The sequence below is a fragment of the Betta splendens genome, chromosome 1 (genome assembly GCF_900634795.4).
Source record: "Betta splendens chromosome 1, fBetSpl5.4, whole genome shotgun sequence".
NCBI lineage: Eukaryota > Metazoa > Chordata > Actinopteri > Anabantiformes > Osphronemidae > Betta > Betta splendens.
In genome coordinates, this window is record NC_040881.3 from 7,616,152 (window position 1) to 7,630,459 (window position 14,308).

Genomic DNA, 14,308 nt, shown 5'->3' on the forward strand with positions numbered 1-14,308 from the left:
TTCAGCCAAACATGAGAGACACTGTTTCAGTAAATTCATGCACTTCTGCTCTCAGTATTCTTAATATACAGGCACACAAACACCCTTTGCAAACAGAGATAAAGGCACAACCGGATGCAAACCATTTGCAGTATGACATGATCTTTTTACATTATTGACCAATCAGCTGCAGCTGTGGACAAAATGAGCTTTAGACGGCCACATCAGCGTTCAGGTGCATGTGGAGATAAGGGGGATCACGGTTTATAAGGGGCTGCGAGCCGCGTGCGGGACACTCCCTCCTGCAGAGTCGTCAGCTCACCCTCACCGCCACCATGACTTACAACGGCACCTGGAAAATTGATCGCAATGAGAACTATGAGAAATTCATGGAACAAATGGGTGAGTTATGTTAAAGCGCTGATAATGTGCTTTACACTCTTTGAGAAGTTTGTATTAATATTATCCACTACTTAATGTGGAGAATATAAATATTCCGATCTTCATCAGTGTACTCTCTGGATAATTATTATAGATTATATATAGATTATTATAAAAAAAGTTAATATACTGCATAACAAGTATATTTTCTATATAATGCAGATATTTAACTGTTACTAAAGTTGCTCAGTGTTATTTATGCAGCAGACTGGTTTATATTTAATTTTGTTTTATTCATAAGCATTTGCACACATAAAAGTGAGAGGTATAAAAATAATAAATAATTAAACATAGTAATAAGTTAAAGTAATCAAATAGCAGCATGCTAACTTTCCAAACCCTCTGTGGTCCACTGACCGTCTGCACTGATTTTGTTTATACACCTGCTTACCCTAATTCCTATGAACATCACCATTGGCTCTGTTCATAGGAATTAACATGGTGAAGAGGAAGCTGGCCGCTCACGACAACCTCAAGATAGTCATCGAACAGACCGGAGAAAAGTTCCACGTCAAGGAGAGCAGTAATTTCCGCACCCTGGAAATAGACTTCACCCTGGGGGTCACCTTCGATTACAGCCTGGCAGATGGAACAGAACTGTCGGTAAGCACACGCTGGTAAACTGTTATTTGCTCAAAGACTGACCATCACGAGGTTAAAGTTCATCAGGTGTTTGTCGTTTTATGATCTTATTCCAACAAGGACAAACAGGTCACTTCTGGGCTTTTTTTGCATTTACAGTTGTTGTTAGTTGGTTTTCAACGTTCTGTCAGCACGGCCTGTCCGTGTGCCTCTGCAGCACCTTTTCTGCTGAGCATTCGTTTCAAGCGTATGTTTCACGTTTCACCGCTCAGGGCGCATGGACCATGGAGGGAGATACGCTGACGGGGATTTTCACCAGGAAGGACAACGGAAAGAAACTGACAACAACCAGAATCATCCAAGGAGACGAACTCATACAGGTGAGGGTGGATTTATATTTCCAGAACCTGCTGAGATATTATCCACCTGCTGTGAAGGTCGACTCCATGGCTCCGTCGTGTCTTGATCATGAAGCGCTATGACGTTTTAGTCTAACTTTATCTAATAATCTTACCCCAACAGAGCTACAACTACGAAGGTGTGGATGCTAAGAGGATTTTCAAAAGGGCTTAAGACCTGCTAATCAACGGATCCACAAAAGAGACATCTGTTTGAACTGTATCGTGTTGAATGACCCCATCAACATAAGCTGTAACAAGTGCACGACTTTGATGTGAAGCAGTTTTAAATTACACTGGATTTTGATACTAGCGATAATAAAAGCATACGGTAACTGCCTGTGTTCTGTCTTGTTATATATGAGGTTTATAATTAGGATTTGAATAAATGAAAATCACTCATTTTCTAGTGATACAATAGTTTAAACTTTATTCAACAATGAATAAAAATAAATATATTATCTACAAAAATATAAAGTGTAGACAGATTTGACTTATTTCTTTATATTGATCTGTACTTACACTATTCATGAAGTATTCACTGAAGCACCAACCGCTCAATTCAGCATGTCAGCATATGGGCCCTGCACATCAGAGCATCAGCCAGCAACTTATCAGGGGAAATCAGCGACAGCATGCGGAAAGGCTGAAAATACTTGGATCAATGCAATGCCAACCGTGATGAGGTGGTGAGATCATTATAGTGTACAGGTAGAAAGCCTTTAGCTGCACATCGAGGGTCCAAGAGGGAAACAAATCAGCAGGATCAGCTTCCATATGAGCAAAATCGGCAGTTATTACAAATAAGGCTCCTTTAAACATGGATGCACCAAAATGGTTACGCGAGAGATTACAAACAGATTTTCACATTTTGTGTGGCTGATATTTTAAAAAGTCAAACTAAAGTTGCTAATGTTTAGGTTCGCTGGCTGCAGCTTCCAAGTCTTTACGGGCTTTGAGGAGACCTGGACCTGGTATGGACCGCGCCCTCGGCCGCCCCCATGGACACGTACAGTACAGTGGGATCAGATATGTTACATTAGCATTGCATATTCAAAGGTTTTGCACGACAGCCTTGGCGCCTCCCAATCACATCCCTCGTTACACGAGTCTGGCTTCACATACAAAGACATCGCACTGAAAATGTCAAGGCACTAGATACAACCGAAAACACAGAGTTCAGAATATAAAGTAAAACGTAACAAGTCCCGTTTTTACACATACGGGAAAGAAACAGAAGAAATGTAAATATGTGACAAACCCATTTGTTGCATAACAGACAACACACTGGAGAGGTGACATAAATATAATCTGGCTCGATTACTACAGCTCAGCTTTATCTGGTCCAATAGTTTTTTATGGTTTTAGCATTATTATCTAGTGAATATCTGATATTATACAATTATAGTAAATAATGTGTGCTTTATAGTAACTGCAGCACAATAAAAAAATAGTAAAATTCTCATATCATAAATTATTAATAGCTCATTTACATCGTATTCTTTGTCTTCAGTTCAAACAGTGTCAAAAAGTAAAATCTACAACAGTGCAACATAAAATCAATCACAATTCTTTGGTGTCTTTAACACAACACACACAAACAGCGTATTCAGTGATGCAATATGTGCAGCGAGATAGCGATAGAAAGGATCTAGATTAGATAAAAATAGTTGAGAAACACCTGGACAAAGGTTACTACAGGTTCACAACAATGCAACTGGGTGAAGGAATCCGAGTGCATGTATGTGTACGTGGGGATCAGGAAGTACTTGGCAATATAGTGAGTACAACAGGTGACAGTATTTGACAATTAGGCAGAATTTGTGTTCTCAGGAATGTCACACACACAGAATCAAAAGCGTTCAAATGCCCAAATCTGCTTTGAAGTAAACGTTTAGAGGCTGCATAGTCTTAGTAGTTTTCCAGTGTCTCGTCTGCATCGCGGTTTTTAAACTCTCCAGACAACAGACTCCAGGTTCACGTGCACAGACTGCTGCCATGCTCTTTTTCATGCCCATGCGTATGCTGAACACACAGTGGGTGAGACTGTAAAGGCCACATGCACATTTCACAATATTCCTCTTAATAACGAGATTTTTGTGTTCGACGGTAAACGATAAGAGACGACAGGCATATTAATTACAATGGCATATTTACCTGTACCTGTGATCACAGACCTGTTTAAATCTGCCCACTGAGGGAGGAAGACTTAAATAATACGATATGACATCAGATGGAGCCAGCACAAAGGTGGAACACACAAGGTGACGTGACTGTGTACAGTGACCTGGTGAATAACCTGAAGGCTGCCCCATGAAACGGTTCATCAGGAAGCCGATCACACATGTACAAACCCATGAATGAAAAGAAGAAACCTGATGAATAAAATGTGTAAATGTTACAATGCCCTCAAAGTGCAAAGTCAGTAAGCTGCCCAGGCATTCGCTTACATTTTAATAGTCAACCTCAGCCCAGTAGGTTTAATATTTAGGATCACATCATCTTATTCTGACCTCAGGCCAACGTGCTTCCGCCCTCAGTTCTTCTCCTTCATCTGTGTATTTGCTGTACAGACCAACATAATCTCTCGTGCTTTACATTGAATAGATGTTATTTTGCAGTACCGCTGCAAAACAGCTGTACAAGTAAGAGAATAAGCAATTTACAATAACAAGATGAGAAAAGAGCAATTATAATAAAACTAATGACCTTTTGTGCAAACTGAAACAGTCCAGACTTTGTTTAAAGCGAGACCTCCTCCCAGCAGCTGCTGGACGATGGAAGACAGAATGTGTGGTGGTTGATAGCATTTCAAACAATACAGAACAGTGTATATAAATAGGTTTTACTAATGTGCCAAGCTTGCATAAATAAATTCCACTCCGTTTGGACGTGACGGCCCTCGGAGCATGTTTCCGTTCCGTAAACTCTTTGGCATCCAGTTAAAACTCCTCTGACCACCGTTCGTCCATGTAAACAAAACTTACCAATAACACTCATAAAAAACCATGTTCATCAAGTCCTTTGGATGTCACCGGTTTCCATTTTGCAGTGGGCTTATTGCTATTATGGCCTGTGAAGAAAAAAAACCGTGTTAAGTTTAGTGGACGTTACTACAGCACCCTGTACACACATTGCTGACATTGGCAGAGCCAAGCTTGTGGTGTGTGGGTCAGTCGTGTGATGGTGCAGTGTTGCTGGTTACACTGGCCAGCAGTGCTGGGAGGGGCTTACTTGTTTCAGGTCTGGCTTTTGGCACATCTTGTGAGTGTGTGTCGGTGGGGAGTGTGTGGCTGGTGTCTCTGCGCTCACTTGCGGCCACCGTTCGTGGCGCCGAGGCCGAGAGGACCAGCGGCCTCTGGTTGTGGTACTTGAGACGGTAGGTTTCCGTCATACAGGTGTCCACGCTGAAGTAGGTGGTGAGGGAGACCTCCTGCGCCGCCGCCGCCGCCGCCGCCGCCTGCTCCGCTCGGCCTCCGCTCGGCCGCTCCTCGCTCTCGCACGACGACGGCGTGCTCCGCTCCGGGTCCGAACCCGACTTGGAGCTGGCGTCGGAGAACGTCCTGAGGCCCGCCGTGCCCGGGGGCCTCTGGGGGCTGGCGTGCGACGCCGGCGAAGCGCGGGGGCTGGACGCGAAGGGCTCCTGGAGCGTCCTGGGCCGGAACGCGGCGTGGCCCGCGTCGGGGGCCCGCGGGGCGGGGCGGGGGTGGGGCGGCCCCGTGCCCGGCGGGCGTCGGGGCTCCGCGCCGGCGCCGCCGGGCGGGTGGTGCGGCAGCGTCACGTGGGGACACGGGGACTCGGAGGCGACGGCTCTGCTGCTGCCGCTGTCTCTGTCCTCGGACTCAGACAGAGCCAGGTCGTCTGAGCTGTTCCACTCGGAGCTGCTGGTTTTGGCGAGGAGCCTCGGGACGGCGCTGTCCCCACCGTGCCCATCGCTCTGTCTGTTGTCTGAACCGGTGGAGTCCCTGTCTGAAGACGCTGCTTTCCTGGAGGTGCTAGAAGTGTACTTAGATTTACGTCTACGGAAAAAGACAAGCATCACATATCGATTGAAGGGATGATTCAGATTTATAACGACTTAAATATAAAGTGATGCATCCTAGCAGTAAATGAACAACTTTAATAGGTGCTAATTTATAATAAATTATAGTACCTCAAACTTGGACTGCACTTTAGATGTGAATGTGAACATTGGTCATGGTTCTTTCCCTGAGATTTGGGTTGTTGTTTACCTAAAGGTTATAAAAGAAAGAAGATAGAAAATCTAAACATGGTAAAAGCAAAAGAAATTAAATCAGAAAGGCAAAACTATATGGGAATCATTATTAAATCTGGTCTGCTGTTTTGAAAATTATTCTCTTATTACTTTTGATTATTTGCATACTGTAATTAATGGAAGTAATGATTAATGATTTTTCTCATTTCTTAATTTTTTACTATTATTAAACAAAAGATTTTCACGACAGAAAACGGAAAAAAAACAGGTACTCTCTGAATTTCTCAGAATTGTGAGAATTAATCCTGAGTTTTGCATAAGCGCATACAGTATTTACGTAATATGTCATAACTTTTATGATTTCTGGGATTAAAATTTGAGTCCAACCTTTATTCTTTATTCTCTTTGCCTTAATCCTGCTCCCTAATTACGCGGTAAAAAAAAACTCCAGCCTGAGACGCTCCCATGTTACGGGGACACAAGGTGGCAGCAGTAGAGTGTTAATCTCTGCAGACTGTTCTCACAGCTGGAGAAAGCAGTCAGTGGTTTCACTCTGCGAGGCAGTGCCGTGCCGGATTCCTCCCCCTTAAAAATAGATGAGTTATTTTTCTCTTCGCTGTTGCCCTGGAGAGGACCGCGCACGGATAAAAGCCTTATCTGCCGGTTGGAAACACTGGCTCCACACATGTACGCAGTGTCAATAAGGCATCGAGTGGAGATACAGCGTGAGGCCCATAGATATTCATGACAATGCCAGCAGCTGCGTCCAGCTGTGCGATCGGTGGGATTACCGTCAGATTAATGCGAGGCTGTCTGGGTGAAGAGGTTAAATAAGTCAATCCAAACTCAGTAATCAATCTGAACATTAATCAACCTCCCTCACTCCAACACTGTCAGTATCTGTGTCAGATCAGCCGCAAGATGGAAACACAAGGACGCGAGGAAGTAAAGTACAGTACCAGTCCATGAATGAAAATAATGGTAGATAGTAATAAGATAATAATGGTGGGTCCTGTTATTTCTCTTGGCATCTTTTCTCGGCCCAAATGATATTTTCCCCGTAAATCTTTTCATGGAATTGACCGGATTAGATGTGATATGCTCTCGGCCGTCACCAGCAACACTATTATGATTTTAATCTTTTTTCATTTTATGTTTGCCTCAGATTATTTGATTAATGACACTATAGTTAATGTACACTGTATAAATCATGATCCACTCTAAGAACTAAAACAAGCGTACTAAAGACTTACCATTATACGAAGGTGAGGATATTACACTTGCTGCATCGTCTCCCCTTTGGTGCAGCTGACTAAAGAACAAACGACTATTATTAGCATGTTTTTTTTTTTGTTGCTCTGTAAATTACTAATTGATATCATTAGGCAACATAACCACAGACTGAAACATATGAATAGTAATTAGTAAGTAATAATTACAGCTGAGAAAACAAAAGTAAACCTAATTACTTAAACACCTCTGCTGTTCATCATTGGCTGATTATATGATGAGATAATTCATTTTTGTTGTTTAAATGCACCTTTAGATGATGCAAACTACATTCTAGTATTACTTTTGGGTTCTACTGTACTACACAATATTAGCACATACAGTAGTTACAGTATAACAGGGTTCTTTCAGTGATGCAACTTTAGCTGTTCTATTAATGCATCTGTATTATATATAGTACGTGTTATTTGACTAATAAGCAATGTCATGGCAACGAGTACCGTGTCCAGGCTTTACCCTTGTTTCCAAGGAAAATGTACTGAATGATAATGAGATCTCAAAATAGCAAAGTGGTGTAAACCTGCAAGAATGAACTAAATATAAGAAGCTGATGTAATTAATCCGTTTTTCAGACGGGTAATTAACATATTAAGTATTTAGGAACATGGAGGACGGACTACAGCTGTTTAACCTTTACTTTACACCCTAATTGTTACTACTCATCCAAGTTGGCTTCTTAATCCTGAAACCAAAGTTAGCCCTAGCGTGAAAGCGGACAGGCGTTTCTCTTTACCTTTGCGACTGTGCGTCGGCTGTTGACCTCTGATCTTTAAGAGCGAAGCTGTCCACCCCCGGCGAGTCGGGGTTGGTGGAGCCACTGCTGAGCCGGTCGCTGCTCTCGTAGCCCGACTCGGTCCTCTGAATGGTCCAGGTGTCGCTCCGCAGCAGCGTCTTGGGCCCGCTCTTCAGCCGCCCGCTCCTGTGCAGGCAGCCTCTGCTCTCCGACTCCACGGAGCTGTGGCTCTCGGTCTCGTGCCGCTGCTCGTCCTCGTAAATGGTCATCAGGCACTTCTGCCGGCGCTCGTCCCGGGCCCGGCTCTGCTCTTTGCTGCGGTGCGGCGGCTCCAGCTGCTGCTGGCGCCGTTGCTCCAGCTCGCTCAGCACGGTGTCCACGTTCAGCGCCTCCCGGACGGGTCTCCAGGTGGACCTGGACTTCCCGCGGCTCCCGCCGTCGCCCGCGGGTTTCTCCCACTGGTCCTGAGCGCCGTCGTGATCGCGGCGACTCGGGGAAGCGTTGTTCTTCCGGCCGTGTGGGCCCCACGGCTCCTGAGCTCCTCTGCTTGAATGAGCCGACGGCTTCTCGCAGCGCTGATAGCTTTTTACTTTGTGGTCTGGAGAAGGCCTCAGTCCAGCGTCCGGAGGAGATGAGGACCTCGCATGCGCCATCTCTAAACAGACAGAGCATTGTACAGTAGAAATACTGTATTAAACACACAATTCTCTCATTATAATCATTCTAATACTGCAAACGAATGATGAGATGATGCACCTTTTTGTTGTGACGGCTCCATTCTCCGATGCCCTCTGTTCTTCTTTGCTGTTTCACCGGGCCGCTCCTCGTCTGGTTTGTTAGGGCTGCCGAGGGGAAGTTTCACTGGGGGGGGGGTGAAACATTGCAATCAGTGTTTTTTTTTAACTCGTGATGTTTTTTTCTGTTAGTAGTAGTAATGACTTCATTTGACGCCTGCTGACATCATCAACCAGGGAGCAGCTACCTTGTGAGCCACTGTTTAAACGTTTCGTTGCACCAGATGTGGTTCAGCTCGTTTCGCTTGCAGACATCGAACATTTTAGACCTTCTGACCGAGGCTCGTTACGGAACCTCAAGCGCTCGTTCTTATCCTATTTGTTGCCAAAGAAACAAGAGGCCCAGAGAAAGCGTCGGCCAATGACGCCCAGCGAGGAACAGATGCCAGCGCATCGCGAGCCACGATAAAATCACATCATCACATCACACATTTCCTGCGCCTCACTACGGGAAACGGAGCTGCTCCCAACGGCGAACATCTGCCTCCTGATCAGCACGTTTACCTAACGACGGCCGCTCTTTGACATCTCAACATCTCAGTGGCGGCAAATCCTCACTGTTCATAGCGAATTAGGTCCAAAATAACGTTCTATCAAGCTTTTTTTTTTGCATGTGTGCGACTGCTGAGTGTAAGAAAGGAATTTTCTGATTAGTTTTTGAAGCCTAATGCTGACATTTAAAGGGTACTTTACTTGGATGAAGTACAACAATGAAGTACTTACACTGTAACTAATACACACAACAAGCACTCAACAGACGATACTTCAATACAAACCAAACGTGCACTACTTACTCTTATTTCCATAAAAACAAGGATCCTGTCCCATGCCGGTCAACGTGCGGGGCCTCCGCACTAAAGCAAAGCAATCCATCCCCAGTGGAAAGACGCCATGGCCCCAAAAACACCAGATAACTGATGAATGAATGGAGGCGAACATGGGACATGTCCAGGGGAGGAGTGACAACTGTGGAGCGGCAGCATGAGTGCGCTCGGCCACAGGAGCAGGGATTAGGGAGGGAGGCGTGGGTGGTAATCTGCCCGCATCATCCTCCATGTCAAGATCAAGCCAGCACACGGGGCAGGACAATCTTTCTGCCCGCGCTTTAGCAGCACTCTCTCATTGCAAATGCAAAGCACAAAAGTCATTTGGAGAGTGCCCCCCCCCGCCTGCTACACCTTTAATATGATTTAATGATACAGTACGAGCCATGGATGATGATTAAAATATATGCATTTTCTATATGCAACAGCTGTATTTTCATTGTTTAGGTGATTGCGTCCGATGGATCTGTTTCTCTCTGTTTCAGGCAGGACTCAAGTCTGACTATAATTTCTGCACTCATCATGGGACACGCACGATAATCCACTATGACACATGCTCTTTTTCATGACTCACACCCACAGTGACTGATCTCTATTCCTTCCCTGAACGCTGATTCATCGACTCTTCCATTGATTGCGGTCGTTGTTACGCTGGTGCACGTGTGGCCCGAAGCCTTCAATACTTAGAGATGACTGATTTATTTATCTCGGGCAATTGACTGCTGTGGGATGATCCACGGCAGACTTCTCATGAATAAATAACGTGACTGCAGGAAGTGACGCGTCTCACCTGCCATGTCCCCGTTCACGTGGCCTTTGTACCGGGGACACATGGTGGTTTGTCTCGGCGCGTCCTCGTTGGACACCGCGCTTCCCTCGGGGTTGGTGTAAAACAGCAGCAGCGGCTGGAAATGCCCCCTGACGCATTTGGAGGCCACGTCCTTCCATTTGGATCCAATCTGCGGAACAGGAGACGTGAGCGCGTGCGCGGCACAGCGGCGGGCGGAGACGCGGAGACGGTGGAGCTCCTGACCTCCTTCACGGTGGCGTCGTCGAAGAACATCCATTTGGACGATTTGGTGTGGTAGGCGAACGCCGAGTAGTGTTTGCTTGAGAAGCAGATCATCCCCACCAGGTGCAGCTCGCTGCGCTTGGCGTTCTCGTCGGTGACGCGGTTGAAAAGCTGAAAGGAAGCAGAGCGAAAGTCACAGCGTCTGGCAGGAACTGGACCCCGGGAAAGGTTCTGGTGTGAAGGCCTCTTACCCCGCACAGGTTCAAGCGCGGGCCCAGGGCCCGGATGACATCGTCTGTGAGGTCCGACTGCTCAGCGTCCCACACGAACCCTATGGTCACGATCTCAGGGCAGTTCATGAGCACGCGGCGGATCTTGATGCTCTGACCACAGTCGCTCTGTGGCGCGCGAGGCAGAAAACGCGCAGAAGATCAGCGGATGCACAAGAAACCGTACAACTACTTAAGCTTCGCCATTCGATACAACAACTTCCTCAGAACCGTTGAGCAAATGCACTCGACATTTTGGGAGACAACTAGAAACCCAGAAAATCAGACTGCTCATCTGCTGCATATTCAATACAGGTGGATTTACAGTAACCAGGATTTTTAAGTTGAAAACTAGTATTTCTATAAGAAACTATGAAATGTGATGGCAATAAGGCGACAGCGTCTCCCGTCTCTCTGCCTGTCGGACATCACAGTGCTATGCGTCTGTTATGTCATAATGAGGACTACAGTATAGCAGGATTAGGTCAACGCTGGAATTTGATTTCATGAGGTCTAAAGGAACAGAGCATTCAGCCGACGCACGCTGGAGTGGAAGACAGCGGTAGCAAATACAGATGAGAGAAAAACAGTGGATAAGCCCTTACTGCTATTTATATCCTAACACTAGTCTGGCACCGTCTCCTTCCGGCTGCTTCAAGTGCAGTGTCACAGCGGAAAGCACACAGTGTACTCTGCATGCGGCGGCGGGAATCCTGTTCGCATCGGCTCTACAGCGTCGCTCGACGGCTAAATTATTCATTCACCGCCGCCCGTAACAGTCGGACGCCTTCGCGGAACGCCAGCAGGCGCCCAGAGGTCCGAGACGACGACGCCGCGGCAGCGCGGGGAGGCGGGATCACGCACCGGGCAGCTCCGGAGGTCGCCGCTGTTGTTGGCCGCCTGTAGCAGTTCTCCGAACATGTCGGCCCTCGGCCGCTCGTTCTTCCCCAGCATGCGATCAACCTGTTGGCTGTGCATGAAAGCAGCGCGTGATTTTTTTTATTTAATTTTTTTAATAAAGGTCAAATGTACTGTACAATTTGTGCTCTATGAAGCCCATTTTAATTGTTTGTAGATCAGGGTTAGCGCTTAGATCAGATGTTTGTATATATTTTCGATTTTCCACTTTATGAGGTACTCACCATAAAGCAGTGGTTGAGACATAGTGTACGAATTCTGTGAACGGGTGTGGGTCAGAAGATGCGCCGCAACAGCGACACACAAACTGCGAAACGAAAAGCAACATCACGTTACAGATTATTCACGGAGCCGGTCTGAACATGTGAGCAAGTCCCCAAAAGGAACATAAATAAAAAGAAAACACCGGTAATACCTGCTCATACAGCATCATGGCGAACTTCTGATGAGTGATGCAGGATTTGGAGGAACAAGCACTGGTTGCGGTGTCTGAAACTATGTGCAGGTGGATTCGCTCCAGGATGTTCTCCTAAAAAAGAACAGATGAAATTCAGCTATGAGCCTTAGATGGATGGGTCAGAACCACGGCTGCAGCCTCCAGCATGTGATCCGTGCTCAACACAGGGCCCAATACAGAAGAGCCTCTACAGCTCCAATGCAAAGCAGCAAAATGCTTAAATTATAAAAGATGACATGAACATTCAATATTTAGCTTAATGTCACAAACATTTAATACAAAGTTAAGGTGTAAAGGTCTGGTTCTGGTCACAGTGTCCCCGTACAAAGCACTCAGCAGCGTCGTCCATCAGGCCCAGCTGAAAGCGCTGCTCGTCCTTGAAGGTTTCGGCCAAGGCGTTGCGCAGGCTGTCGGAGGGCAGCACGCGCTCTCGGCTCTGCTGGAACTGGCTGAATATACTCTGGAAAACAGAGAGGGAACAGAACCGCTGGAATGACCGGATAGAGAGAATATTGACTTTGGGTCAGTGAAACGCAATGGAGACCTTTAAAGCGCAGAAGATGCAGGCGTCGCCGAGGCAGAAGTGACCCGAGAGCTGCCTCAGACTTCTCCTGAAGATGTCCAGCTGCCAGAGCACCTGTTGAACAGAGGAGGAGCCGACTGTAGGACGATGCCGATGCCTCTCACAACAGCTCTGCACACATTTAATGGGAGCTAAGCAGAGTCATTTAAGCCATATATATATTACAATACTCACTGTATTTTGAAAGTGATTCCAGCAGGGCAGTGTTTACTGTGTTAGTTTTGGGGCCTACATTAATAGAGCAGCAGCGACTCTGAATAATCTGAATGAAGGGAGGATGCTGTAGTTGGTAGAAGATGGGTCTCACCTGAACAGCACTGTTTAGGAAGCAGCTGTTCTGCCCGGGCTCGTTGAACAGGCCTTTAGTGAGCGCCAGAGACAGCATGCTCCCAGGCTGGTAGGATTTCTTTAGGGCTCCTCCTGATTTTTTGAACATTTTCACCAATGCCATTGATTTAGAGCCTGCAACTGATGAAAGATGAGGACGTTTTGGGACACGCACGCACACACACGCGCGCGTGTGTGTGTGTGTATGCTGCGTGGCGACGGACCGGTCCGCTCACCTTCTCCGGAGCTGGCAGGAGACTTGCTGCAGCTGGACATGCTGGGAGGCGGGAGGCGGTGCGTCGCTGTGGCCCGCGGCTCCGTCCATTTCATCCCCACGCACCCCCGGGGCGGTTGGTGGAAAGCATGGTCGGGATCAGCCCCAGGGCGGCTGCAGCCATGTGGTGCTGGACATTTAATGGCAACAGGGGCAAATCTGAGCAGCAGACACAGCAGGAAGGTGAACTGGAAGGGTTTAATCGCCTGGAAAACTAGAAGTGAGTCTGAAAAGGACCCTGACTTTCATCAGAGTATAGTGAGACTAGTCATGGACACTGAATCTGATTTAAACAGGTGTAAAACTAAGAACCACTGTACAAGTCTTGGCGCAATGAGAGCAAATGTCACTATTTCCAAAACTTCATGTTTTTAAAAAAAAAAAGGTTCCTGTCCATAAAATCTAAGCTGATGTTGAGAATTTTAGTTCAGATTCACAAAAGCTTATCAGCGTTTATCTGTGACTAAATTGCTCTACACATTAAAATCCCTCAACAAAATTATCCTACATATTGCACAAACACATAGTTCTAAAATTAGAGCGAACGCTTGGAGTCAGCACCCAACATCTGACACCGTGCGTCGCCTCCACGGGCCCATAGGCTCCGACATGTTACTGCGGGGTTCACAGGCGGGTCATAAATCCCGCAGCCTACGGAACGGCATGTTACGATCACCCCCGTGCGAAACCAACGCAAAAAGGCATCGGCCGGCGAGCGCGCACCCGGAGCCGGAGACGCGCAGCCGGCGCTCCACCTGCCGCTGTAAACGGCCACGGCGGCGCAAATATGCCGCAACTCGCGCCCAGGCGTCGGCCGAACGTGCGGTGCGCACACTCACCTTAAAGGGAAGCGGGCGCCGCGCCGCGCCGCGCCGCGCCGCTCGCCCCCAATGGAGGCGCAGGGCGGTCCAGCTGTCAACGCGCAAATCCGCGGAGCTCCGGCCGAAACCTGCGAATAACGCGGGCTACAAATGGCTGCAGAGGCGCTCCCGGACGCACGAACCCAGCTGCGCGCCTCCGATAATCGCACAGGCGACAGCCCGAGCCCCCGTCTGATGCCGCTAAGACCCGGTCGGGACGGTGTCACTCCGGCTCCGTTCGGTCTCGGTTTCGCGCGAGCGGGGCCGGCGACGGTTCGTGCCAGAATGTCCGACGAGGATTAGTGATGTTGCGAGACTCGGGAGGTCAAACTCCGCCCCTAGCGTAGCCTC

At 47.3% G+C, this 14,308-nt stretch overlaps 2 protein-coding genes across 10 annotated transcripts; one reads left to right on the forward strand and one right to left on the reverse strand.

Moving 5' to 3' along the window:
• The first annotated feature begins 222 nt into the window (after window positions 1–222).
• Window positions 223–1,740, forward strand: fabp2 (fatty acid binding protein 2, intestinal). Its single transcript, XM_029150620.3, has 4 exons — window positions 223–381; window positions 851–1,023; window positions 1,275–1,382; window positions 1,525–1,740. Exons 1-4 carry the CDS (start codon window positions 315–317, stop codon window positions 1,573–1,575), a joined length of 399 nt encoding a protein of 132 aa, XP_029006453.1. The 5' UTR covers window positions 223–314; the 3' UTR covers window positions 1,576–1,740.
• Window positions 1,741–1,802: 62 nt separating this feature from the next.
• Window positions 1,803–14,252, reverse strand: usp53b (ubiquitin specific peptidase 53b). Of its 9 annotated transcripts, none has more exons than XM_029150608.2 (17): window positions 13,937–14,252; window positions 13,060–13,256; window positions 12,804–12,964; window positions 12,458–12,550; window positions 12,239–12,373; window positions 11,872–11,985; window positions 11,681–11,763; window positions 11,403–11,508; window positions 10,521–10,667; window positions 10,291–10,440; window positions 10,048–10,216; window positions 8,396–8,500; window positions 7,640–8,294; window positions 6,870–6,928; window positions 5,554–5,632; window positions 4,635–5,419; window positions 1,803–4,473 (listed from the first exon to the last, which is right to left on the reverse strand). In XM_029150608.2, exons 2-17 carry the CDS (start codon window positions 13,151–13,153, stop codon window positions 4,397–4,399), a joined length of 3,012 nt encoding a protein of 1,003 aa, XP_029006441.1. In that variant the 5' UTR covers window positions 13,154–13,256; window positions 13,937–14,252; the 3' UTR covers window positions 1,803–4,396. The 9 variants fall into 9 exon arrangements, with proteins under 9 accessions (XP_029006441.1, XP_029006405.1, XP_029006412.1 ...); XM_029150572.2 differs by having other exon boundaries at window positions 12,458–12,607; XM_029150579.3 differs by having other exon boundaries at window positions 12,458–12,607; window positions 13,060–13,227; window positions 13,937–14,079.
• Between the last annotated feature and the right edge of the window lie 56 nt (window positions 14,253–14,308).

What these genes read in the sequence shown, in the direction of transcription:
- fabp2 (XM_029150620.3), top strand. Translation starts at nt 315, where the DNA reads ATGACTTACAACGGCACCTGGAAAATTGATCGCAATGAGAACTATGAG. An exon ending in GAAATTCATGGAACAAATGG is followed by an intron (nt 382 to 850) that starts GTGAGTTATGTT and finishes CTCTGTTCATAG; the next exon opens with GAATTAACATGGTGAAGAGG. An exon ending in CAGATGGAACAGAACTGTCG is followed by an intron (nt 1,024 to 1,274) that starts GTAAGCACACGC and finishes TTCACCGCTCAG; the next exon opens with GGCGCATGGACCATGGAGGG.
- usp53b (XM_029150572.2), bottom strand. Translation starts at nt 13,153, where the DNA reads ATGAAATGGACGGAGCCGCGGGCCACAGCGACGCACCGCCTCCCGCCT. An exon ending in TCCTGCCAGCTCCGGAGAAG is followed by an intron (nt 12,965 to 13,059) that starts GTGAGCGGACCG and finishes ATCTTTCATCAG; the next exon opens with TTGCAGGCTCTAAATCAATG. An exon ending in GGAGCCGTCACAACAAAAAG is followed by an intron (nt 8,295 to 8,395) that starts GTGCATCATCTC and finishes CTGTCTGTTTAG; the next exon opens with AGATGGCGCATGCGAGGTCC.